We start from the raw sequence: 26,897 nt of genomic DNA, 5'->3' as shown, positions 1-26,897 counted from the left end.
TAATCATTAATCTCATACTTAGTGGATTCCGGACCGTGTCTCAAATATTTCAGCTGAAAGCAATGTAGTTGCCTCAGTCGTATTGACACATAAAACAACTTTGTCGAAACAAATAGAAGTATTTCCTCTAGTCAAATGATGAAAAAACGTGTTTAGGAAGGATACAAGAATTCTACCCCACATAAGCCCAAGATACCTTGTCAAGTGTATTGAAGTAATGCTATTTTGTAATCTTAAATTATACTCTTGTGTCAGCGACCTACCATGGCATCTATGACCTATTTTGAAATATAAAACATTTGAAGTTATAAGTTATTGAGTAAGTGCAAGCATCCGTTGGATATATGGTGTTACAATCGAGTATGAGGGAAAGTTAAATTGCCAAAACTACAAGAGAATCTCCTAGAACTGATTCCTTAAATCATTTGACTTAGAATGCAGAACTAATTTAAGAACATGAGACCATCGAACAGAACTGATCATCACCTGGAAATTTAATAGCTCTCCTCATGTAATACAACTGCATACAGACAATACAAGCTGAAATTTAATGACGTCAAAGCCTATTTTCATGGGTGAAATACTGAGGACCAGAAAATTTGAAAATAAGTTAACCTAGTTTCTATTGTGCAACTTTTAACTTCTTTCCAGAATCATGATATTGGCATAGGCAGGCAAGAAACTCCAAGACCGTGATGACAAGAAGAAACGCATCAACCATGTACTTCATGCACACTGCGAAATTTCCAAATGCCAAGTGACACTATCAACAGAATTAAAACTAGATAAATGCTGATAGCATACAGATTCAAGTAGCATGCATCCCGGCCAGTAGACAACACCAACGATATTATAAATGAGGCTATCTTGGAACAGCCATTTTTCTCGGCATGCTTAACCTGCAACTCCAATCTTGAATTACATGTTTGAGCAGTCTCTTTATTCTCATTGGTATTTCTTCCTTCTAGCTTCCAAGCATCTTTACTAATATTCGGAGCAGCCTGCATTCAATAGTTTTAAAGGATTTAGATATGAGGAAAAATGTTGCCATTTTCTTGGGAAAGCTTTAAATAATACATGTGGCTCTTGACATAAAATAAAAAATGGGAAGATATAAATTCAACCAAATGTCCACTAAGCATTCGTTGTGCAGGACAGATTTGTCATACAGCACCTTGACATTTACAAGCAATGAACATGTCCACAGGATTATAAAACAATACCAGTAAACTCACCTCCGTAACAAGCGATTCTTGTTCTTCACTATCGCTCACTTCATTGGATTTTTCATAACAAACAGAGTTCTGTCCACGTTCTATCGACAGGCGGATCCTCCTCGAAGCAATTCCCTGGGCACCAGAGTTCATTGAACTTGGCTGATTTCGAGGATGACGAGACTGAATCTTGATCGCACTTTCACTATAAGAACTACCACTAGCTTTGCCTTGAAGTGTATGATATGATGAGTTATCTGAATTTTGGCATGAATCCTTAACTTTATTGACAAGGGCGTCATTTTCTTCATGAGCATAGCGGTAGAAGGAATGATAAGCTGGATCAATCTGAAAAAATTAGTTGTGACCCCCTCCAGGGAGTCAATAACATCAGTTAAAGCATCAAACTCAGACTCCACCAATATCTTAAGAACAAACACTGGGATTTCTTTTTGTTTTAAAGAACAAATGTTGGGAGCCAATAACTACACTCATCAAGAGTACCCAACTAGCAGCCTTTTCACTTATCAGTGATATCAAAACAAAATAATTTATCGCACATATAATGAGAAATCTTAGCAATCTTAACTAAAGGTGAGTATAAGTTGTATTACTAAAAACCTCACAGATACCAAATGATGCATTTAGGAGACAAACCACACTTTTCAAAGCAAAACCACATGCTATTTACCTGTGCCTGAACCATCATCTTATCTGTTTCACCATAAAGCTTGCAATCATTCACCTTACAGCTTGCAGACCTTGTTTGATCTAGATCCTCTGTGTGCCATGGTATGAGACTTTCTCTAGTTGCAGCTGAGGGCTCGTGATTAACAGACTCTTTGCATAAGTAGTTGTCATTTTTTTTAAGAACTTCCCACAACTCTGATAGGGATGCATCCTGCTCATATGTGCCATCTTGAAAATTCAATCCATTGTGATCATCGCCAAAGTCATCAGCAAATGGAGAACCTATGCAATTTCCCATATCATTGTAAATTAACGAGTGCAAAGGGTCCACAAACTTGTTGTCCAACTGACTGCATCTGGCTTCTTCAGACATTAATCTTGATGACTCATACACCTGCATAACACAGTTGGAAAACCAAATGAAACACTAAATCAGTTTCTGAAATCCCGTAACTATAGAAATGAGAATCCAATGAATCGCTCACTTTAGTCCCTCAGTTTAGCTTGCTATTTCAAATATACATTTCAGGGATGAAGAATAGCATATCTTGCTATTTATTTTTTTAACTATTTCATGGTATCAGAGCTTTTTGCTAATTGCTAACTACCGATGAGAGAGAGAGACCCTAGGCTGCAGTGGCATTGTCAATTGTAGTTAACATTAACAAAAAGCTCTGTAGTTAGCATAACAAAAATCATTAACAAAAAAGCTCCGATACCGTTTAAAAAAGCTTCTTGTTTATTCGATGATCCCACTTCAGCTGATTCTTCATAGTTTATGATTTAAGCAAAGTTTTTTTTCCTAATCATGTGTGTGCGTATGCCAATATGACAAGAAGATATATTTTCTTCGTAATTTCTAATTGAAAAGATTAAGATATTATAGACACTTTGGAGCTAAAAATATATAAATATCATTCTGTAAATAAACAAATTAGGAAACTTGAATACTTCATGAAGTAGATCAAGCAGAACACATGATGAAATATTTCATTGAATATCACCTGTGTGGATTGGGATTTCAAAAAGTGAAATTACAGATCGATTTGACTTTTCTAACAGTTTTGTGCATCACTTGCAGAATCATCAAATATTTAGAGATTGATTTGATTTTCTAGCATTGCACCTCGTGCAGAACCAGCAAATGCTTCAAACATTGACGGAATCGGTGAATAAAGCATTTGATGATTCCACTTGAGACACGGAGTAAGAAATATCAAGTCGATTTCTGGTTTCAGTTCGTGAAATCCTTATTTGTAGGCTTCAAATTTAATGATAATTTTAATTCCATGGTTTACTTATCAACTTCATGATTTATTAAAGTCTTTTATTTTGTTCATTCCTAGGAAAGATTTTTATATTTTATATAAGCTCAGAAAAATGTCTTTAATATATTGTAATATTTAAATCTCAACCTATGAAAAAAATAAATCTCCCATCATTTTCTCGAATGCACACACATGGTTAAAAAAATCAAGTAAATTTTATCCATTCGGGAGAAAAAGTAAGAAATATGGACCAGAAAAAGTTTAAATAGTGTTTTCTAACCTCCGTAGCTGCTCCTTCTTTAGAATGACTCAATCCATGAGAAGCACACCTTTCAACTGGTGCTAGAGTAGGAGTTCTATAGTTTAGCTCATCTTCCCACTTCTTCACATCTTCCAGTTCATTGAGAAGATGAGCAGCCAGTCCTTTAGGCTCTTGAAATAAATCAGATGATACTTCGTCAGGAGATGATATGTTGCCAGAAGGAGATGACCTGGTAGGTTCAACTTCGTCGTATTTTAAATCATCTCGCTTCTCATCCGTCTTGTGGAACAAGCGACATAGAACATAGTCCCCCTGAAGAATGTGACAAAGAATTGACTACCTACACCAACTCAAATATATAATAATGCAAGTACTACAAGTATATGAAAAGTCATCTAGACCACAACTTAGAACCGTTCTTTCTTGTCCTGTGTCATTTTCCCATTTATCTTTTGCCATATTTTCAGGACCAACCCATTAACTTGAAAGGTCCCCGCCAGCCCAAATTCCTACTGGTCTCTCCTTACCAATTGGAATCAGACTTAAAGATCACCACCACGTCTCACACTTCAACCATTCATCCACCAAAGAAAGAATGGTAAAAGGGTAAAAGCAAAACCAAAAATAAAAGGAACGAGGTAAAAGATAGCCCAGCACCTAGGAAGTCAGTATATTGCCATTAAGTTGCATCAAGATATAACTTAAGTTATTAAGTTCAAACTGCTTGTCAAAATTATGAGTGCCTACAATTGCATTCTTTTGTTCACAAATGAGGATGGGTGCCAAATCACAAAACATTACATTCTTTCATAGCCATACCTGAGGTGAGGCCCGAGTGGTAGTTGCCTCAGGCCCCAATTTCAGAGGAGGTCAAAAAAAAAATTACCGTTTAGCATTAATTAGGTGTTAAATAATTATGAACAATCTAGAAAACCCAGTGAAAATTTGGAAGAAATTTTTCAAAAATCTGCGATTTCACTGTGAATGATCTTAGTTCTAATATTCTTAAAAAATTTCACTAAAAATTGGACAGTTATATTAATATTTCCTGAATACCATTGCTCTCCATCGAGTGTAAGGCGACAAAGCTAACTATCGAGACTTTGGACTATCCGGACAGATACTTCGTGAAATGGTTCATGCATATTTGTTGCCAGGAGCAACAAGATCAAGTAATTAAATTTCTTGTTACTTAGATATTTTTAGTTTTAAATTTCTTGTTATCTTTTATATTTTTAGTTCTGAAAATTTATTAAAAATAAAACGTAACATGTTCGAGGGACCCGGACCCAATTTTTTAAGTTCTATACAAACCCAAATTATTTCAGATACCACCGTGTATTCTTCACGGAAAGAAGTGACCAGGTGATACAAAGAAATTGTATATGCATCGTCATCTAGCACACACAAACAAGAAACATAGTTTTTTAATTGGAAACATAATGAAGGAGTAATGACAAAGGCGAGGGAGAAAATGTTTGAGATATTAGCCTAAAGAAGCATATGAAAAGCAACAAAGGGATCCGTCAGGGAAGTAATGAAAGAAGATAATTTGGAGGACCGTTACACTAAGTCTATTCCTTGAATGAGAACCATCATCTGCAGAACAAACAAAACTATTACTGATTTTAACCTAGAGATGGAGTGAAGTTGACAAGCTCTTATCTCTAAGAGCCAGGATTATTTCAAAATTTCAAATCCCTAGAACAGCGGCGCATTGTGACTATGACGAGTTTCTCTATTCATTCCTTTACACAGCCACCAATCACTATTTAACTGAGGAAAATGCTCTTTTAAATGACCAAGTCAGTATAAAATAAAAACTAACTCAAGAGACCTAAGAACACGGTGAAAGAAGAGTATTCATGGAGCAAACCTGAGATAAATTAAGAATCAATGCAAGATAACGAAGATGACATAACTTGTTTTTTATGAAATAAAAAATCATGTCAGAATTGTATAGCACATGTTCATCATTGAGCTAGAGATAAAAATATTAACAATAAAGCAAGTGTCATAATATATTCAGGAAGCAGGAAAATCAAGTGTGTGCTTGGGAGGGATGAGAAATAAATATGACCTGTCCAGGGCCAGTCCCGTCAAGATCTGGTTCAGTGGCACGATACTCGTGCATGATCCAATTCGTTCGCTCGCCCTTAGGAGCACGACCCCTGTAGAATACTAGAGTCTTCTTTGTTCCAATTACATTGGCATTGACTGGATAAGAAGGTGACGATTTGCGTGATTTTATAGTGCGATCCTTTCCGGTGGCCTTCCAGTAACCAGCTTCTGTGGCCCTATTTGAGCGATGTCCATTTGGGTATTTTCTATCACGAGGGCAAAAGTAGAACCATTCTCGGTCGTCAGACTTTATCACTGAGAGAGCTGCAAAAAAAAAAACGAAGAATCTTCAAGGTTTACTTTTCACATGCTTCTTCACAGAAGGAACTAAACAAGCATGCATCCGATGAAGCTGACACTCAAATTTCATTAATCCAAACTTACATTCCACTTGTTTTGGCAAATATTGAAATTCATGGATTTGAAATTCATGGATTTGAAATTCTTAAGTTCCTTATTAACTAATGTAATGGATTTTAAATTCATACAAATGGAGTCATTTGAGATCCTTCTCGCAAAATCCTTTCTCAAATCCAAATGCTTTGATCCAAATGAAACCTATGGTAGAACTTGGATGGAAGGTTTTGATTAGAAGGAATGTATTTGATTTAGTGAGAGATTTGAAGAACGGATTTGAAATGTACCAATCAAGTACATCATAATTATCATTACAACTACATAAATTAACAAATTAGTGGATTTGAAATTCGCCAAACATAAATCCATCCAAACAATCAAATGAGTTGGAAATTCACAGCCTCAAATATCTCCATCCAAGCGAACCCTAAAGGAATTCAATATATTCGTCTTCATGCCATCTCATTTACCAATGCACGACGCATCTATTTCATCTAACCCATGTGATTATGAGGACAAAATGCAGGGACTTAAAATCCAACGACATTGAGTGAAGAATATGTTAATGATAAAGAAATCTAAGATCAGCTGTTTCTCATGCATGCTCTTAATTATTGCATTTGAATGAATGGATTTGACTTTGGGCTAGGAGGACTTCCTGTTTCAACTAACCCTTGCATGCCCTTAATGATTGCCCTTAGGTATTTGCCACCGGCCAGGCACCACTTGAAATAAATTGGAATAATCCACATGCATCCTGTTATCTCTCGAGGTATAGTGTATTCAAGAATCGTGATACAGGCTAAGCATTGTCTATGAACCAATCCACAATATTCTCCTTACATATTCCTACAATCACCCCACATGTTCTGAATATATCACAGGTAATTCTCACCCTTAAGATTCCAGCTACTTTACAGACTCAAATCTTATGTAAACTATAAATAATTAAATATTGTCCCACCCTTAAGAATAACTAAACAAACCCACCACAATATCGACAAAAACGTGCACGGAAGCATAAATTCACAGAACAGTAACTAAGAGTCAGAGAATCAAGTTTCTGATATTTTAGAACACCATAATTCATATACCACAAAAACAAGAGCAAATAAGTATAGAATGATGAGTTATGCTCCAAACAAGATAATCCATACCAGGGAGATCCCATGGTTCCCATTTGCAGACGTCAACCTCTGGGATAACTCCGACTGCAGAATGGTGACCGTTGATCTTAAACCTCAGATAATGGTTAACAAGCTCTTCATCCGTCGGACGAAATCTGAATCCCTTGGGCAACGCCTCCAATTTCATCATCAACCATACATAAACTCGGCAATTCTGATTATTAAACACTCACAAACAAATGCAAAATGCTCAACACCTACAGCAGCAAAGTTCAATTTTATTCCTAAAAACACAAAATTCAATAAAGAAGAAAGTTCTCGTTCTCGAGTTCCACACTGTTTTCTTTCCTTTTCTCCTCTCCCACCTTTCCACGCACTTACCTTTTGCCGTCACGTGCTTCTCAAAGTAACTTTTCCAAATCGGATTATGGTTGAAAAAAATCTCATTTTCCCCCCAAAAATTTCCCACACACTATTGTTAAAAAAAATAATTAATTATAAAATTTAATAAGAAAAAAATTATATACTTTTTTTCAAAAATTACTACTCATCAAATTTATATATATATATATATATATATATATATGTTATACACTCACCATATACACTTATGTGAGCTTCGTTGAGATTACACTCACCTAATAAATGTGATGAGATTAGAAAAATTTTACACTTAATATGTGAGTGTCACGTCATCGGTACTCACATAAATATGCATGATAAGTATGTAATATATCAAAATTGAATAATATATTAACATAATGGAGTTAGACATTTTATTAGAATTGAAAGTTTTTATATATTAGGGTTCATATTTACTCACAAAATGATACCCGTCTCACGAGTAAATATATGTGAAATCATCTCATAAAATATATATTTTACTTTATTTAATATATAAAAAATTTACATATAATAAAACATAAAATAAATAATATATACTATTATATTAAGTGCGAGGGCATGATAGAGGACATCAATTTTTTATTCCGATTTTACCCTTATATGATATTAATATTACATTTTTTAAAAAAAAAATTTCAACACACATTTTTATTTTTATTTCACCAATTCAAATATCAATTTAGTCCCTCCATAATTTGTCAATTTTCACTTTAGTCCATCGATAATAAAAAAAAGATTGTACACACGCATCGTGTGTGCATAGTTACTAGTCAAATATTGAGGGGGCAGGTGGCTTGGGGTGTCGCTTTCACTCACCCTATTTAGTATTTACCTCTTGGATGTATTAGGAAATTTAACTGTATAATCTATTTTTCCATATTATTTTTAATCTGTGTGAAAAAAATAGATCATATAATAGAGATGGATGAAGTGATATTATCAAAAATATGGATAAAAAAGATAAATTTGGTGTCTTGATCTATACTTTTTTTTGTCTTTTTCCCTTTTTATATATAATTTTAAATTATAGTATAGTCTCTAATCAATTTTTACAATTTTATTTTATCAATCATTTTAAAATTCAATATGATCTCTCATTAATTTTTACAATTATGATAATTACTTATATTTGAATATAAATCAAGTCATTAAAAAAACATACAAACACCTAACGCATGCACAGTACACTAATCAATATATGTAAGGCTCGTGAGCTTATTCTTTTTTGGGTCTTAGCTCTCATGATAGCTCATGAAACCCTTGCTCGCGCAGCTCAATTGGTACCGACAGGGGCGGACGTATAGCCCCTTGTACCCGGGCTTTAGCCCGGGTGGTCCAAATTTTTTTTAAAAAATTTATATGTAAATTTTTGTATAATTTTGGATAAATTTGATATTAGCCCGGGTAGATCAATTTAAAATATTAAAGGATGTTAGAGTTTAAAATTCTAGCCCAGGTAGCGCCAGACTCCTGGCTCCGCCACTTGGTACTGGATCTCTTTGATCCAAGTACTTATGACTGGGACGGTATTGGGTTCGAGATGTGGAAAGACATATACTACACTACCAGGAGTGAAAATTTACGTGAGTAAGGTTTCATGGACCATCATGATAAACCAAAAAGTGTTTGTACATGGACCTCACGGTGTATCCCATGTATCTTTTCTTATATAATAAAATAATATAATAATAGAACTCATTTATATAGTAATGTGATCACAAAATTAGTATATTACTCTTAATCAACATAATTATGATCAAGCAGCAAAAGTTACCTTATATAGATATTTCAGTTGATTATCAATTTCTAATATAATCGATATTATTTTCACAAAATTATTTTACATAAAAAAATTATAACATAAAAAAGAGTAATTTATATCTACACGATGTATGCATTATAAGATTACTAATTTTTTTATACATTCAGAAGTATATATATAAAGTAGAAAATTTTAAAAAAATTTAGAGAAATGAAAATCAAAAAGATAGTTACGGTTGTTATTTACTACATTGCACTCTTTTTGCCTTATTAATACCAAAATCCAAAATAATCTCTTATCTTTATTTTTACACATGACCAAAAGAAATTCAAATGCAATATGGATGAGATGGACAAGCAATGATTTGATTCGTTCTATGACAACGGGAAAAGAGAAAATTCTTGCACTTTACTTTATTCTATGTTTCTCTACTTTATATTCACTTACTGAACTAACAAGCCTCGTATTCCTCAATTAGTAGTGCTTCTCGGTCGATCTTCATCCAACTACACACGGCTGATCTCGGAGATAAGAAGCCAAAGAATATCGATCAAGAGGTTAGGGAACTGATACCTGCTCTTACGAGCCGCCTAACCACGATGCAGCGTAGCCAGAAAAATCGAGATTCAATGGATCTGCGTAATCAAGAGGCAAACGAACATGGTCTGAGGATGATCACATTGGCAGGAAGAAATTTAGGAGCCACGATGCGCGGTGAGATTGATCAGAAATCTGAAGCCCCACAAGGTCAGGTACTGCCGGAGTCCGAGGACCTCACCACGTATGTCAATAGTAACTTCCAATCTATAAACAATTCAATCATGCTTGGGGGTAGTCATGAGACGAATGATCCAGGTGTTCATTTGGACATCTCAGAATACAAAGACGGTGACGTGGAAAGAAGAGCAAGAAAAATGAGAATGGAGGCTCCAAAAGAGACCAGTACTAAATGATATGTTTAAATTATTTCAATAAATGTTTGTTGAGAGATTATTTTAATTTCTTCCCATATTTTCAAGAGTGCTTCCATTTGGTGTGTAATAATTAATATACTAATGGCAACATACAATCTCAGAAGGATTTGCGTTCCTTGTAGATTTGTTGTTACAATTCAAAAGAATTACAGTAAATAAAATTGAAGCAAGAGCTACTCTAAAATTTCACTCTCCACACAAATTAGTTGGGACGAAGTTTTGGTCGACTGAGTTGAAAGATAGATTGACTGAGTAATTGCAGGCTCCAAAAGTCGAGTTCTTTTACGTTCTCCCACCTCAAATCTTTATCTTAAATTTAATTGATGTAACAAACCTGCTACTATATATATTTATGCGTATGTATTTTGCATTTCTCCGCTATTGTAGTTTTGATTAATTTTCGGATGTGGAGATAATATTTTCCGTTTTCATGAATTGAATATAGTAGTGTTGCGTGTTTTTCACTCATAAGGGAACAATGACAAGTTGATGGAGGTGTTCGATATTACATTATGGATGAAGAGCAAACTCAACAGAAAGGATTTTGAATTCTTTGCTACGAGAACTTATGCAGTATGGATGGAGAGACTTAGAACAATGCATAACAATGATTCAAAGAAGAAGGGGATTAATGTTGAATGGTGCGAGACAATGCTTTGCGGCTACCAAGAGGCGAGAACATCAATGCTAACTTCAGCAAGTAGAAGAGAACATATATCATCACCGAGTCGATGGATAGCACCACCAATCAACCAATTGCGTTTGGACGTTGATGCAGCTTATAATGTCAATTCTAATCGATACGCGATCGGCGGTGTTGTGCGAAATCATGAGGGCCAACCATTGCTAGCTTTTGGGAAGCAAATTACTAAACCACCATATATAGTAGCCGCTGAACTTATTGCAATTGAAGAAGGGTTTCAAATAACTCAAACTCAACATTTAAGGATAAACCAGATTACATCGGATTCTCTGATAGCAGTGCAAACAGTCACTAGCCCAGCAGAGGACTTTGGATACACTGGGGCCTTTGCAACAAAGATTAGGAATTTATTGGCAACTCATGCCCATTTAAAATTAGAACATGTCTTGCGCACTCGTTAGCCTCTTTTTCTATTTCCTCTCCCTCACCTTTCGTGTGGATTTGTGGAGAGTTTCCTGTTTGGTTAGTAAAGCTTGTAATCGAGGATCTTACTCCATTTTGAATAAAATTATAAGTTTTTCTGTCAAAAAAAAAATGATATGGACTTTATTTAAAAATTCAATAATGGTTTTGATCAATGAATTAAAAGGAATTAAAAATCAGTCACGAGTTAAAAACGAGAATACGATGAGATAAAGATCTATGGGGTTGATTTCACTTAGTTCTCTACGATGATTACTTCCTTGATGAAACTTTATATTTGTGAATCCGACTCGTTTAACAACAAAAAACGCTTAATTATTTATATTTATCTTCCCAATTGATAAATAAACTTTATCATCTAATGTTAATTTTGATATTCATATTAAAAAATCTAACATCAAACGATATGTGTAACCAACCGTTCTTACCTAGACTTTTATTGGGTTATACGTCTTTCGAACGGTATAAATTCTCATGATGTATTTTCTTTTATCTTAATTTAGCCATCTCTCCCGAGTGTTAGATCATAATTATTATATCAATCAATTTATAACTAGTAAATTGAAAATATTAAAAACAAAAACAAGAGACACAATTAAACGAAAGATAATTCAATCATATAAATAAAAAAAAACTCATAAACATCGTTTCAATCCGAGCCATGTCATTCATTTATAAAGGAAAATTAATTCATAATGCAAACTAAATAAAAATAAAACTTGCTTATAAATCTCGACATTAATATAATAAAATAGAAGAAAAGAATGAAAGAAAATTGTCCCCAGATTGTGCGTTCTTCGTCTCCGTACCAAAATCTTTATCGTTCATCATTTTCTGTCGCTTTTGACTTTTTTGTGTGATAAGTGTGTTTTTGCCTCATATCCCCTTTCGTGGGTCTTCATTTGTCATGATATATCGTTTTAAATTTTTTATTGATAATATTTTTCACATCTTCGAATTTTAGAGTCATTTTCGTACAGGACTCTCGGTACTGAGGCTCCAAGCTTTTTTCCCGTGCCATTGTTTGCGAGCTTCAGGCGCTGGTATGCAGCTTTGAGGCGCCAAACTTTTTTCTTCATAGACGCCTAGGCGCCATTTGTGTCGCGTTGAGGCACCTGTCCCTCGACGTTTCTTCTTGGATTCTGAATGGCTGGAGCTTTGCTTGGCCACTGCTTTCTCTCAACACCTTAAACTCTTCAATCTCATCTTTCTGGTCTTTTTCTTCTTATAAACATCTCAACATCTTTTAGTTGCTTTTATCCTGCAGACACAATTTAAGTGCGAAAATTGGACTTATCAACTAGTTTTATAATTTTGTACTACTAATTCTTATTGTTTTCGAATGAATAATTCGGAAGCAGCACTGGTGGCATTGGCTCCAAGCTTGACGTTTGACTAAGACCGTAAACGAATCGAGCCAGTTTACTAACTTTTCGAGCCGACTTGATAAATATTTGATTAATATTAGAACTTATCGAACTCGATCTGAACTCGAACCTGTTCAAACTTATTTCGAGACGAACTCAACTCAAAATTATTTTGCTCTCGAACAATATAACTATATTATACACACACACATATTAGAACCTTTCAAACTTTTCGAGCTTTTGAACTTTCATTTTCAAACCTTAATATCCGAACAATAGTTTGATTAGCTAGCTAGAAGGTTCGAACATTTCGAGCATAACTTAAGCTCAAATTCATTTCGAGGCGAATTCGAGCAAAACAAAAATAAAATTTTTGAGATTCAATTATTGCTCTAACTTGAATATATTAAATTCAAGCATTATATTTTTACTAATATTCAGTTTGATTTAGTTCGTTTACACCTCTAGATGTGACACAAGTGACCTAAAAAGCTTTGTTGTGTTATATTTAACATTATAATATATGTAAGTCCACGGGTGTACGAGTTACGTGTTTGTATAATCTTTTTTAACGAAAAACCAAAAAAAGAAAAGTAAATGTTTAAATGTGAAAAAAAAGTGTTAATGTAGAAATAGAAGATATATAACAAATTTGAAAAACGACGTTTTCGTAAATAAATAACAATCAAAGGATAATAGTATACATTAATTTTACAAAGTTGACATTTTCATAAGTAAATAATCATCAAACTACAAAAAAGGAGGTCACCATACCAATGTGCCCACCCCACTCAAGCCTAATATATTATTAATATAATATATCAGTGTCTGGGTACACTTGACACTGATTGCGTGTACATTTTTTTTTTATTTTATAAAAATTTATTGGAGTTTTATATATTTTTAAGTAATTAATCAGATTTATATTGAAATAAGTTAATATCATAATTATACAAATTGATACGAGATCTTACTGTAATTTGATATAGAGATATATATTATATGTTTTGATTATTCGATATTCAATTTAATTATTTTATGACTAATATATGAGAGAAAACACGTCCAAATTTTTTTTACCACTTTTTTTCATTTTTAATAGTATTTTTAATTTTTATTTAAATAAAAATCGAACTGTAATTGTAATCGTTGGATGTTGGTTAATTGGACGATGATCGTAATCGGTGGTTCACAATTATAATAATAACTAGTTATTCTGCACGTGCGATGCTTGTGTACAGTTTTTTTATAATTATCGATGGACTAAAGTGAAATTTGACAAATTATGGAGAGACTAAATTGATATTAGAATTGTAGAAATAAAAAAAATAAAAAAAAAGTGTGTGTTGAAATTTTTTTAAAAAATAATAATATAATAATAATATAATATAAAAATAAAGTTAGAAGAAAAAATTTGTTACCTCATTATTGTCATATCTTTCATTTCAATAAAATAATATAGATAATAAGAAAAACCGTGATCATGTCCAAGTCGAAGCAAAGAGCATGGAAATAAAAAAACATATTCGGAAATTATCCAAATCTACAGGGGCATATCCGACAATTGATCCCACCCCAGACCCTCGTATTTTATTCAGCCTGGTCTCGCAATTTGGGTCAGATACAAAATCGTTCATACGTAAACTGTTCACTATTTCCTTAGCCTTGTTATCACGCAACCTTCGCTGCTGCTGTAGCTGCTTCAGCCGGTGGATCGGCCGTGGTCTCCTATCGTTTCCTTTTTCTTCTCAAGTACGAGGATATGGACACAAAATGCATACTCTAAATTTCTATCGCAGTTTATGCTGTAATCGTGAATTTTGTTGAAATATATACATGTTCATACACACCTGGATGAGGATCCACCATCGTTGTCGTTGTTCACATCCAATTGATTTGGATTAGGGTTGGGTAATCATACCTATTAACATCCTCTCAAACACCCAATTATTGTTATTGTTTGAGAATCGATTTTTTAGGGTATGGTTGGAGGAGTCTATGTTGGTTTATAGTTTTGGTACAATGTCATACTAGGTTTTATCTATTCATTCGAATGATTTGAATGCGACCTGTTTGGCATGCTTGTTTCTCGCTATTCCTGTCTGCCAACGAGTTTCTTTTTTCATATTTATGTCATTACCCTTAACGTTGATGATTTTCTGGAACTTGAGAGCTTTTTGTTTACTTTCTTTGCAGTTTAGATTTACAATCACAAGTCCCCCTACTGGTTTTACTTAGCAGGGGAACAATGTTCGGAAGCAACCGTAAGTTCAAGTTCCCATGGTTTTGATTTTTACATGTCCTTTGAACTTCTGTATTGCCGGGAAAGGTTGCTCTCACAGTTATCTTGCTTCTTATTTCATCTCCCTTATGTCTCACTTTGTTTGGAACTCTGTGTAAATGTCTATTCTCTTTTTTACTTTGTTTTTGACATCAAAAGCGAAGTAAGATCTGGATTTTGGGTGCTGACTAGGGGACTGTTATTTCAAGTTTGGTTGAGATTTTGGATTTTCAAGATGGAGACATGGAGTGATCTATTTCAATTGGATGCATGCATTATTATGTTTAAAATAAATCAGAATTTGTTCAGATAATTATCATAAAGTTTTGCTCAATGGATACAAAACACCCATGCTTTAGCACCTGGTGCAACAACAAGCACCAGTTTGACTTGGGGGGGTGATGATGCGAGGTTAATGCATGACAGTAGTTGGGTTATTTATTAAATTTGATTTGAAGTATATTAAACCTTTAGAAAATAGGAGCATAATCAGGACCACCTTCTAGTTTCCAATTTGAGTTTTCCTTTTTTGATGGTTGTGAATTGGGGTGTACATCAGCTTGGTTTGGAGGGTTTAGATTTCAAAAAAAATAAAAACAACTTTTTTAGGTTTTTGTATTTTCTGTAACCAAAACCGAACCGAAGATTTATAAAAGATGAACCAGAATTAAACTGAACATTGTGGTTTGTTTCAGTTTTAGATCGCGATTTAAACCAATTTTTTTTTCATTTTGCCTATCTTTTTTTACATTTTTTTTCATTTAAGCTAATATCTCATACCATTGGAGAAATTGGTTGGATAACCATTTAGATGTAAAAATAGGGTCAAAAGAATTTACTATTAAATTTACAATTGTATATTGTTAATTTGAACACCGTATTAGTTAAAAGACTACTGTACTGTATTTACATAAGGTTCATGTACCATACATCATAGTTTTAATGCATAAAAGAGGCATATCATTTGGTTTAACACATCACATAGACATTGTTATTTTGGTTCAAACCATTGGTTAAAGTTTGAAACCGAATTTAACCAAACCAAAATTTTGGAAAACCATTGTCTTAGTGATTTTGGTATTGGATTGCTTTGCACTTTTCAATTTATCATGCACAACCGTGTGATAGATGAAGATCAAAAAAATCGCTACTCTTGATTTTACTCACCTTTTGTGTCAATTTCTGGTACTATGCGGTAAACTCTCAGCAAGATTACGCGTCACATGGCTGTGTTGCATTAATTAATAAATTATGTTTTAACATTTCAAATCAATTTTTAGATAAGGAAGAAAGGTATCCTTGTCAAGCTAAATAGCATAGGGGTTAATTGATATTCATTTGGAAATTGGAGCCTGATTTGGCATAGCATTTTCTATTATATAAATTGTAACATGAGTTCAGGCTAGTAACTCACATATTGTTGGCTAGTTGGCTAATACACGTACACCGTTTGACATTTTCTGTTTATGGCCATCTTAACTATTGCTAGTTCCTTGATGTTACTAGCATAAATTGCACTCGAATAATTTAAGTTTTAATGCCTCTGTAAGCGATGAAACTCTAGATTATTTTAGTTCCAACTTGCAACTTACATGTGCTAAGTATTGTGGTTTTCTGACAGCTTTTGGGCAGTCATCCAATAGTCCATTTGGGTCACAGCCGGCATTCGGGCAGACTACTAATGCAAGTAACAATCCTTTTGCTCCCAAGCCCTTTGGAAGCACAAGCCCTTTTGGTTCACAGACCGGAGGTTCAATTTTCGGGGGCATGTCTACTGGTGTATTTGGTGCTCAGTCTTCTTCTCCTTTAGGTTCGACTTCTGTGTTTGGTGCTTCTTCTTCACCTGCATTTGGAAGTTCAACCCCTGCATTTGGTGTTTCCTCAGCTTCGGCTTTTGGAAACTCATCTTCTGCATTTGGTGGTAAGTGCACCAATACCCCACCTGTGACATTGTTTCAACAGCTTGTAGCAATAGTTTTTAATGCATTGATATATATTCTCTAAACGAAACAATTTCATTTGTTGATAGCCGCATTGTAAATTTGTTTTAGCTTTTTATTGTTCCTGTTGATATGTGAATGAATGTCTCCCTTATTTTGGTGAGTAAAAAGAGTTAGCAGAAGGGGGAAGGGAACAAGGTTGAGGTTGGAAGAGGGGCACCTAGTCATTATTTCTCTCAATGGACGAGTTCACGGGTTATCAGTAGACGTGACCCACAACTTCCAAATTTTTCCTTACATGCTTTTGACAAGCTCTGTAGTCTGTACATCTCAGAGAATGGTCTAGGTTGAGGCAGTCTAGCTAGAAATGTTCTAAGACCATTGTTTTTAAAAATATGCATATTCTAGTTTCATCACATGGAAAATTAAGGAGTCAATATTCTGAATTTTAACTTCTTCATTCTTCAATACAAGTTTGCTTTATGATAAATGATTACAAGTGTACTTGCCAGATATATAGAAAATTCTAATTATGAATTTGGAAANATTATAGTAAATGCAATTGTAGGCATTTGCTGTTGTGGTAGATCATGTGCTTCCTTGCAAATTAATGTGAGCTTTTGAATGATTTTCCCTATGCAGATCTGTGGTTCTTTTATTCAACCAAACAAATCCGTGTCTTACTATGGGAACTCGTTGAATTTTTAGCTACTGACGTGTTTGTTTCGAAAACCAACATGCCCATACATGCTATATATTTTTTTTGTCTTTTCTAAAAGTTAATTATCGTAATTGAAAGATATTTGAGGTGATCATGATAATTATCACAATATATAATCATGCAAACCAAGCATGATATTTTTTTTTGTTTTGAACCTTGTTTTGTATGTTTCACAATATATAATCATGCAAACCAAGCATGACAAGCTGTTTAGGCTGTTGTGTCAAGGAAAAATGAGAACGATTAGAACCAAAGTTGTTGTTACTTGGATTTCATGGTAGTTTGAATTCTTATATCAGAACTTTTATTTGATATTGCTGCCTTTTTTGGATTGTGGCAAGCAGCATGGATTTAAGATTGTTAATGTCTCTGGAGTAATCACCACCTTTTCTTGTAACGAGTTAAGGTATTTATAAGGTATTATATAGATGGTAGCACAATGTCAACGAATGCCCATTCCTGAATTATTCGTTGTGGATGTTTTCAGAAAAGAGTTCTGGTATTTATAAGGTATTATATAGATGGTAGCACAATGTCAACGAATGCCCATTCCTGAATTTTTCGTTGTGGATGTTTTCAGAAAAGAGTTCTGTAAGGAGAACAAGTTATGAATTTGTTTTGTCTGACAAATTTTTTTCCTGTATCGCGATTTGTTCCCATGTGTGATAGAAGGTTATGCAGTTTAGGCTCGAACATTGAGGGCACTGCCTTCGAATTTGTTAGAAAGTTGACCTGTGTGCCAACTCGTGTCATGTATCTTTTTTTTACATCAAAAAGTCATATCATTAAAATAAAAAATACGATTATGAATACTCTAGGCATGCCTAGGAGATCTACAAGGATATTAAATCCTTTGAACCAACAACTCACTTGACATCTAACAAAAACATATTACTCGAATTATCATACAATGATGAACAAAAATCTGTATTTTCCAAAAAACGTCTTCAGCTCTCCGTTCTTCATTCTCAAATAGCCAACGATTTTTGGCACTCCAAATGTGAAATATGACAACTGCCATAGCCATGAACCACATCTTTGCCAAGGAGGAAGTCCCTCAATAAATCCCTCTGAAAGCTCTAAGTAGTGCTTGATGAGATCCCAGGATTTTGATCATGGATCCTTTTTTATCTGGTAGACACTTTCAATCATGTCAAAGGAGTGTCGATTTAAATCTGGTAGACTATGGTGATTCATGCCAAGATGCCTTGATTTTGTCTATTTCTTTCCGCAACTGTCTTCTTATAATGTTATATATTTTGTGTTGGTATTATAGGTTCCGGGGTATTTGGGCAGAAGCCGAGTTTTGGTGGTTTTGGATCTAATACTACTCAAACAAGTCCATTTGGAAGCTCATTTCAGCAAACACAACCAGCTTTTGGCAGCAATCTGTTTGGTTCCTCAACACCATTCGGTGCTCCTAGTCAGCCTGCATTTGGTTCGTCAAGTAGTCCTGCATTTGGTGCTTCGAGTACACCTGGCTTTGGTGCTACCAGCACTCCGGCCTTTGGTTCTACTGCAAGCCCTACATTTGGCAGCACAAGTGGTGGGTTTGGTGTGTCGACCTCTCCTTTCGGATCAAGCACTCCAGCATTTGGTACTTCTAGCTCTCCAGCATTTGGTTCCATAACCACTCCTGCTTTCGGCGCGGCAACAACGCCTGCTTTTGGTGCCTCAACTGCTCCTGCTTTCGGTGCCTCAACAACTTCTGCTTTCGGTGCTTCAAGTAGTCCTTTTAACTTTGCATCCAGTCCAACATTTGGTCAATCAAATGCTGTATTTGGAAGTACCCCATTTGGAACATCATCCTTAGGTGCTCAAAATGCTTCTTTCGGTAAGTTGCTTTCATGTTCTCTGATGGTAGGTTTCTGGATTAAGTATCTTATTTACCTCATATGCACTTGTGAAGACTTGTGAAGTTTCGTTATTTGGAATCATCATGGCTGTAACTGAACTTTCACTCTCATGCAACTCCTAAGCAGGATCACAAACTACAACCTCCACTTTTGGTGGCTCTGGTTTTGGCCAGTCTGCTTTTGCAGGGCAGCGAGGTGGAAGTAGATTAGCTCCCTACTCATCCACTCCTGAGACAGATGGAGCGACTGGTACACAACCCACTGGCAAACTAGAATCTATTTCGGCCATGCCAATCTACAAGGATAAAAGTCATGAAGAACTTAGATGGGAGGACTACCAGTTAGGAGATAAAGGTACTCATTTGTCTGACACTTGTTGTTTCTTGAATTCCTAAAGAACTTGTTGCATTCATTGTTGATAATCTTTTTTTGTTAAAAAACAGGAGGGCCAGCTCCTGCTGGACAGTCTACTGGTGCGCTTGGATTTGGTACCTCAAGTTTTGGCTCGGCATCTGCTCCTGCATTTGCTCAATCCTCTGCTACTCCTTTTTCATCTACAACACCTTCCAATCCATTTGCTCCAAAAACCACCGGAGTTTTTGGCAGCACAGGGTTTGGATCTTCGCCGTCCTCCACTTTTGGTTCTTCCCCTTTTGGACAGTCAAATGCGTCTAATCCTTTTGGTTCAACGACATCAGCAACATCCTCCTTATTTGGACCTACTGCTCAAACATTTAGAGTTGGTACCTCCCCTTCTATTTTTGGCAACTCCAGCACATCAGCTTTTGGATCACCATCTATCTTTGGCCCGACATCATCACAGGGAACATCATCTGCATTTAATACCGGCCTGGGTTTTTCCAATACTCAGTCTTCCCCATTATTCCAGTCAAATATGTCTACGCTAACACCAGCAAGTTCTCCATTTGCACAGACCTCTTCCGCCTTTGGCCAAACTGCCCCTGGCTTCAGTCAAACAAATTTGTTTAGCACACCCTCAACTGGTTTTGGTGGCAATATGTTCTCGAGCACTCCATCATTTCTAAGTAACACCAACCCTCTGGGATTTGGCCAAACAAATGTGAGTTATGCGTACATCCCTCGAAAATGTAAACTAAAGATTGGTAGATAATATTTGTAAAAACAAATAGAACATGCCTATTGCTAAGATATAGAGAAAACTTTGGTACTTATTTTCTATCTGCACTAGTGGAAACCCATGAGCAAAGAAGTTCTCTGGAGACAAAATCAGAAAGAACCATTCAAAAAATTTATCACTATTCTTTCAAAACAAGTAGAAAAATCTCGCAGTATGATAATTTGATTCTAGAAGTCCTTCAGATCTCTTGGAATGCATGGTTGCTGCCATGCTGAATGAGAAGAAACATACGATTGTGGGAAGAAATTATTGTGCAGAATATTGATGGAAGTCTATTTAAATGATTGGTTCTTTAAAAAAATTAGTCGTGTGCTGCAAATTTAATCAATTTAATTGTGTTCTGAGAGTGCTTCTACCTTACATTTGTGTGGTGTTACTTTCTCTGTCATTGGGATTAATTAACATCAGTTAAAAACATTATTATTAATTATGATGGATGGCCACAGACCCATGCCACTGTACACTCTAAAAGTATCTCCCTGGCTGCATCACATGATGTCTTTTCAAAAACTTTCTGGGTTATTAAATAAGATAAGTTTGTTGAGCTTGATTTGACCGGATTATACTTGAGTTTGGAAGGAGTAGTTTAATTTATGCCTACTTTTGTGTGCACACTTGTATGTTATGCTTGGAAATTTTATCTTCTGTGGAATCTGCATTTTAGGGTGATGTGGATGCTACAATGGGTCTGATTGGTTCAAGTTATTTCTAATAGATAGGTAGCGAGAACTTGTTTTTTTAATACCGAAGCTATCTCCATCTTTAACCAGGAAATCTAGATTTAAATGGATTTGTTCAATACGTCAATCTGACCTATATGTTTTCAATATCCCAGTGTTTCCTCATCTGTGTTGAGGTAGTCTATTTCTAAAATTTTAATTTTCTAAACTATTTATGTCGTTTTTTTTATCTGTAGCCATCTCTTTCTAGTCCATTTCAATTGGCGCAACCACCTCAGAGTTCCGGTGGTTTTAGTTTTACCAACTTTGGACAATCTCAAGCAGGTCGATCAGTATTTAGGTTTTGAATTGCCTATGACATTTTTATTTGTTTTTCATTGTCGCCTGGAATTATGAGTGTTACTTTAATTGATAATTTTGGTGTATACAGCTGGAACAAGTGGCTTTGGAGGCACCCCTGGTATTTTTAGCCAGAGTGCATTTGGACAATTGTATGTCAAAGTTTCTTTCATATTTTGGTTCTTGTCTGGCTACAGTCAATTATCTGTACATGATGAAAACTGGAACAGTTTGATTCACACACTTAACATTGACAACACTTGTTTCGCAATTGGAGAGTATCTTTTTCTGTGACCTATATTGACTGTTGGATTATAAATACATACTGAATCATTCCATTAGTGGCTAACAAGTTAAATCCATTAAGATCAAATTACATAAATAAATATCAAATGATATATCAACAACCAAATCATGGTGTCAAATCTAGACAATAACCAAACATATGTGTTTATAAGTTAATGAATCAATCTGAATTCTGACATAAGCAATGAGTTTTGAGCCAAGTAATTTTTGTTTGGTTTGATTTTGACACCTTAATACACATTTTTATGTTCTTGCATTGGTGTGATATATAACAGGGATTATATGTGAACTTAGGCTTATTGTAGCAAGCTCAAGTGCAAAACATTGAATGGATTTGTAACCTTGTTCCTCTGGAAAGCTGATTTAACTCTTAACTTTGACAAACCCATTTCCTTTCCGTTTGAGTTTTCAGCTGTACTGTAGAATACTTGGCAGAATTATCAAGTTCAGAACTTAATGAAAGTTGACTTTGCTTCAGTTGTTTTTATTCTGGATTTGTGTTATTTATTTGGTATTTTGGAAGAAATTAATCATAGACTTGGCTGATTGTCCAAGCATTAATTTTTATGACCTCAAAACTTGGGCTTAGATCTTGTGAATTTAAAAACCAGGAATTTTTAAATTGTAAAAGATAGAAAAAAGGTTTCTCAGATTTATTGGATTTTAATTATGGATTGCATCTGCTGTACAGGTCAGCTCCTCAGAGTGTGGTAGCTGCACAACCATCGCCCATTGTAAATCCTTTTGGAACTCTTCCAGCAATGCCACAGATATCAATTGGACGCACAGGCACTTCTCCTTCTATTCATTATGGAATTTCTAGCTTGCCAGTGAGTATTCTGGTCTTGTGCTTCGCTAGAAAAATCCTATAAAGTGTTGTTAGTCCATGTCCTTAAATTATTACAGAAATAGATAGAGAACTTGTTCATCCAAAAGTTTTTGTCTCATCTACTAACTGCAATTTTCAGCAGATTGTTGAGAAACCAGTTCCTGCGAGAATATCGTCTCTATTGACGCCTCGACACCTTTCCCAAAGGCGTGTAAGGCTTCCTATGAGGAAATATCACCCTAAAATCGATGGTCCAAAGGTTATAGTGACTCCGTGACATTCTTGAATGCTTAAAATATGGTCTGCGTACTTTATTGGGCTCCGTTAGGACTGTCTCTAATTTTGTATTTTTTTCCTGATCAGGTGCCATTTTTCAATGATGGTGATGAAGAAACACCCAGCACGCCAAAAGCAGATGCCCTTTTCATTCCAAGGGAGAATCCCAGAGCTCTTGTAATTCGTCCGCTGGATCAGTGGCCTGCTAGAGCAAATACGGAGAAAACAACACAATCGAAGGCCACAGGCACTCTTTCATATGGAAATGGTAAACACTATAGTTTTGTGCTCAAATTTATAGATCTTTACTTTTTAAATATTGATATTGAATTTATTTTGAATACTTTTGTAGTTTCCTCTCTGGAGTTTTACTAACTTATATTGTATGTGATGGCATTTTAATTCATGAACAACATACATGTGGAGTTATTTTCTACCTATACTCCACTGTCGTACATTTTTGTCTCCCGCTAAAAATGATTTATGGTTTTACAATGGGGGAGTGCTTGTTGTTATTGATTGGATTCAAACACAGTATTACTATAGGCAATTTTGGCAGGGTGATGGGTGTCTCACTTGTACGTATGATCAACTAGGCCCTTTTGTCAGTGTAGTAGAGTTTTGGGAAGTTTCTGTTTATCATTTAAGTATTTAACTATCATATGCTAACATACAAAAGTGTGCATTCTTTTTTCAAAAAATTTGGTCACCTCTAGTAAACTTGATCACTGGAATTTGTTTCATGCATTCCATTTCTCCCTAATAGATTATAGGTCCTGAGCACTTTAGATGCTATGATGAGGTTATCACGCAAATAATGAATACAGATTTATAATAATGAAGCAGCGGCACTTTCGAAATTGCAGATTGCACAACAAAAGCAATCAGGGTTGTGCAATCAACATTAATTGGATGGCTAGTGGTTAATGAACATCTATATAGAGATATCTGCCCGTCTTGATTTGGAAGAATCAATATTGGAAGATGCCATGATACCCATGTATACTTGAAGAACTGAATAACCTGTGAGCAACATGGCTCCAGGTCATGTTGATCAGAATGCTGTTGTTAAAATTTCATTGGCTGTTGATTGTCTCAATTAGATAGGATAAGTAAAATCGGGTTACATACAATGAGTGCCTTGTTTCTACTGAGATAATATTTCCTTCACTGTTTCACTTATTTCATTTCTCCCTAATAATTAATTACAGGTAAACTTCAGAACGATGTTTCCACTCTAATAAATGGGCAAACGGTCCGGGATAAAGATGGTGAGTGCCTCTTGCGGACATCTTTCATGTGTTTGATATTAAAATTTGCATAAAGCCTGAGTTGTTAAAGGTGAAATCAAACAACAGGACACTAAAGAATTGATACTGCTGTTAATCTTAGCATTACTCGTTTGCATACTTGGATGGAATAAAAACTAGTTAGAGTGGCTTATGTTTTATGTCCAAGTGACGTATATTTAATTGTTATGAAATTTGAGTGACTGGATTGTTTCGTTAAGCATATAAGAGTATTAGAAGAGAAGAAATTAGATTTTTCGTGTGTTTTAAGAATGAATATTCACAAGAGAGTATTGTTGCTGTTTCACAATCTCTTATTGCCGAAAAGAGTTGAAATAAGGGAAAAAAAATAATAGAAATGAATTTCCAAATTGTTCCAAGGGTGAAGGATCTTATTTTGTTTGCACTGAAAAGAGTTAAAATTAAAAAAAAATTGTAGAAATGAATTTCTAAATAATCCCAAGGGTGAAGGGCCTCATTTTGTTTCCCCTATCCCCTTGTTCATTTGATGGCATGTTTGTCGCTAGTTGTTTTTTCCCTGGACTTGTTCCTTGTCTTTTTTTTTTATGGGATTATAAAAACTTGGAATTTCATACACATGCTGATACTTTCTGTGCCAAAAAGTGAATCAATTGCTCTGCAAACTCAGCACAGCCTTCAGCTGAAATCTTAAATGAAGCCTTTTATGCTTGCGTTTTAATCTGAATTTAATTTGACTTGGACATGAGAAACCGTTCCAAATAGAATATGAGTCTGTCTGGAATGCGCCAAATTACTTTAATTTTGATCCATTGATGACTGTCATGTCCTTATACTTTAGCCGCGCACTGTTTTTTGGCTTCTGTACTTGTGGCTTAGTCCACTTCAGAAACTGTGTAGATAAAATTCGATTATATTTAGAAAATGGAAATGAGTTAGATGACTTGAGCAGCATGTCCACTCTTACTCTAAAAGCTACATAACAAATGTACGGCGAGAGAACTTAACAAGCACTTTTAGCTCTTATATCATAATAAGGAGTTATCTTGTATTGTAGTTAGAAAAGGTGCTCCCGGTTTAGTCTTGTTTACAAGTAAAAACCGCTGGGAATGTCATGATTACTTGGAACAAATTATGCATTAAAATCTGGCCTTTTGAGTAGCTTGGATGTAGGTGGGGAGGTTTCCTACTATATTTGGTTGCAGTTATTTGAAATGGTGCTTGTCCGTATCTTTCTACAAATTTTTCTTCGATCTTCTAGACTGAAGTGGATATCTGGTTACAATTCAGCTTCCCCTGCTGAGCACTCTGTGGAAAATGGTGTGGCTAATGAGCTAGTTAATCCTGTCAAACGGAACCCAAAAACAAATGTGGTCCTTGATGGTCGTTCTACAGATAAAGGGGACTCTTATATCACTCTCGGAAGCCATAGAGCTGGCGAAGCTGCTATTGTGTTCGAGCATGGAGCTGACATTGAGGCACTGATGCCTAAGCTTCGTCACTCTGATTATTACACGGAACCACGAATTCAGGAGCTAGCTGCAAAGGAAAGAGCTGAACCAGGTTATTGCCGCAATGTAAAGGACTTCGTTGTTGGAAGACATGGTTTTGGTAGTATCAAATTCTTTGGGGAAACAGATGTGAGAAAGCTTGATCTCGAGTCTCTTGTTCAATTCAACAATCGAGAGGTGATCGTATATATGGATGAGAGCAAGAAACCTCCAATTGGACAAGGCCTCAATAAACCTGCCGAGGTGACACTTCTTAATATAAAATGTTTTGACAAGAAGACTGGTCAGCAATATACCGAAGGACCAAGGATCGAGAGGTATAAAGAAATGCTTAAAAGAAAAGCCGAAGATCAAGGTGCTGAGTTTGTGAGCTATAATCCAATCGAAGGAGAATGGAAGTTCAGGGTCAACCATTTCAGCACATACAAGCTTGGAAATGATGAAGATGAAAATGATGATAATCTGCTTGATGCCATGAGATGACAAAAAAATCGACGCATCCACGTGCCCTGAATAGGGAATCAAATTTGTAAAATCTTATAAACTGAGCAATCACAGTGTCTGTCTTAATCGAGTTCGAGCGTGTGTTTTTCATTTATGTTCTTTTCCCTCTTGAATTCGTCTCTTAATGTTATGAACAGTGAGAATTTAAGTGCAAAACTAGAATGCTATATTTGTGTGCCTTACAAGTTATATGTACCTGATGGATCCAAATCGTGCATGTGAACACACTTCGCAAAATGCTTGGAATTAGGTCTATAAACTTCTGTTTATCCTAACGTGTAACGGCTACCATAATTATTTTTAATTCGTTACATCCAATGATTTTGTATACACTGGGATAATCAACAATAGCAATCAAAATATCAGTTATTAAACTAGAAATATCTTCAGTTGAACGTTTCAAATTACACTTCTTGAATTTCGAAAATGAGTGTATATTTGAACCACCTTTATTAATTTTGTTAGAAACTAAAATTCATGGAAAAATAATAATTACTAACACTAATATATATATTTATATTCCAAAAATCGTATCAGATTCTCCCCAGAAACCA

The 26,897-nt window shown here is 35.1% G+C and overlaps 2 protein-coding genes across 6 annotated transcripts; one reads left to right on the top strand and one right to left on the bottom strand.

Moving 5' to 3' along the window:
• Positions 1-464: 464 nt before the first annotated feature.
• LOC140970189 (protein NTM1-like 9) lies at positions 465-7,458 on the bottom strand. 2 transcript variants are annotated; one of them, XM_073431826.1, is made up of 6 exons: positions 7,070-7,458; positions 5,515-5,819; positions 3,453-3,746; positions 1,960-2,298; positions 1,236-1,562; positions 465-1,001 (listed from the first exon to the last, which is right to left on the bottom strand). In XM_073431826.1, the coding sequence occupies exons 1-6, from the start codon at positions 7,227-7,229 to the stop codon at positions 714-716; spliced, it is 1,713 nt and encodes a 570-aa protein (XP_073287927.1). In that variant the 5' UTR covers positions 7,230-7,458; the 3' UTR covers positions 465-713. The 2 variants fall into 2 exon arrangements, with proteins under 2 accessions (XP_073287927.1, XP_073287926.1); XM_073431825.1 differs by having other exon boundaries at positions 1,906-2,298; positions 7,070-7,456.
• A 6,822-nt stretch (positions 7,459-14,280) lies between these two features.
• On the top strand, positions 14,281-26,502 carry LOC140970202 (nuclear pore complex protein NUP98A-like). 4 transcript variants are annotated; one of them, XM_073431835.1, is made up of 13 exons: positions 14,281-14,425; positions 14,870-14,937; positions 16,576-16,875; positions 18,892-19,449; positions 19,595-19,825; positions 19,915-20,552; positions 21,547-21,634; positions 21,741-21,801; positions 22,647-22,785; positions 22,924-23,043; positions 23,148-23,328; positions 24,272-24,331; positions 25,619-26,502. In XM_073431835.1, the coding sequence occupies exons 2-13, from the start codon at positions 14,922-14,924 to the stop codon at positions 26,320-26,322; spliced, it is 3,096 nt and encodes a 1,031-aa protein (XP_073287936.1). In that variant the 5' UTR covers positions 14,281-14,425; positions 14,870-14,921; the 3' UTR covers positions 26,323-26,502. The 4 variants fall into 4 exon arrangements, with proteins under 4 accessions (XP_073287936.1, XP_073287938.1, XP_073287937.1 ...); XM_073431837.1 differs by having other exon boundaries at positions 14,282-14,425; positions 22,927-23,043; positions 25,619-26,501; XM_073431836.1 differs by having other exon boundaries at positions 14,282-14,425; positions 19,598-19,825; positions 25,619-26,500.
• The last annotated feature ends 395 nt before the right edge of the window (positions 26,503-26,897 follow it).

This window comes from Primulina huaijiensis, unplaced genomic scaffold, assembly GCF_012295235.1.
Source record: "Primulina huaijiensis isolate GDHJ02 unplaced genomic scaffold, ASM1229523v2 scaffold43369, whole genome shotgun sequence".
NCBI lineage: Eukaryota > Viridiplantae > Streptophyta > Magnoliopsida > Lamiales > Gesneriaceae > Primulina > Primulina huaijiensis.
Note: the sequence above shows the minus strand (reverse complement) of the source record. Positions and strands in the feature narration are given on the sequence as shown.

What these genes read in the sequence shown, in the direction of transcription:
- LOC140970189 (XM_073431825.1), bottom strand. Translation starts at nt 7,229, where the DNA reads ATGATGAAATTGGAGGCGTTGCCCAAGGGATTCAGATTTCGTCCGACG. An exon ending in GGAACCATGGGATCTCCCTG is followed by an intron (nt 5,820 to 7,069) that starts GTATGGATTATC and finishes TTTTTTTTGCAG; the next exon opens with CTCTCTCAGTGATAAAGTCT. An exon ending in AGATGATGGTTCAGGCACAG is followed by an intron (nt 1,563 to 1,905) that starts GTAAATAGCATG and finishes TAATTTTTTCAG; the next exon opens with ATTGATCCAGCTTATCATTC.
- LOC140970202 (XM_073431835.1), top strand. An exon ending in CTCATCTTCTGCATTTGGTG is followed by an intron (nt 16,876 to 18,891) that starts GTAAGTGCACCA and finishes TTGGTATTATAG; the next exon opens with GTTCCGGGGTATTTGGGCAG. An exon ending in TGCTCAAAATGCTTCTTTCG is followed by an intron (nt 19,450 to 19,594) that starts GTAAGTTGCTTT and finishes GCAACTCCTAAG; the next exon opens with CAGGATCACAAACTACAACC.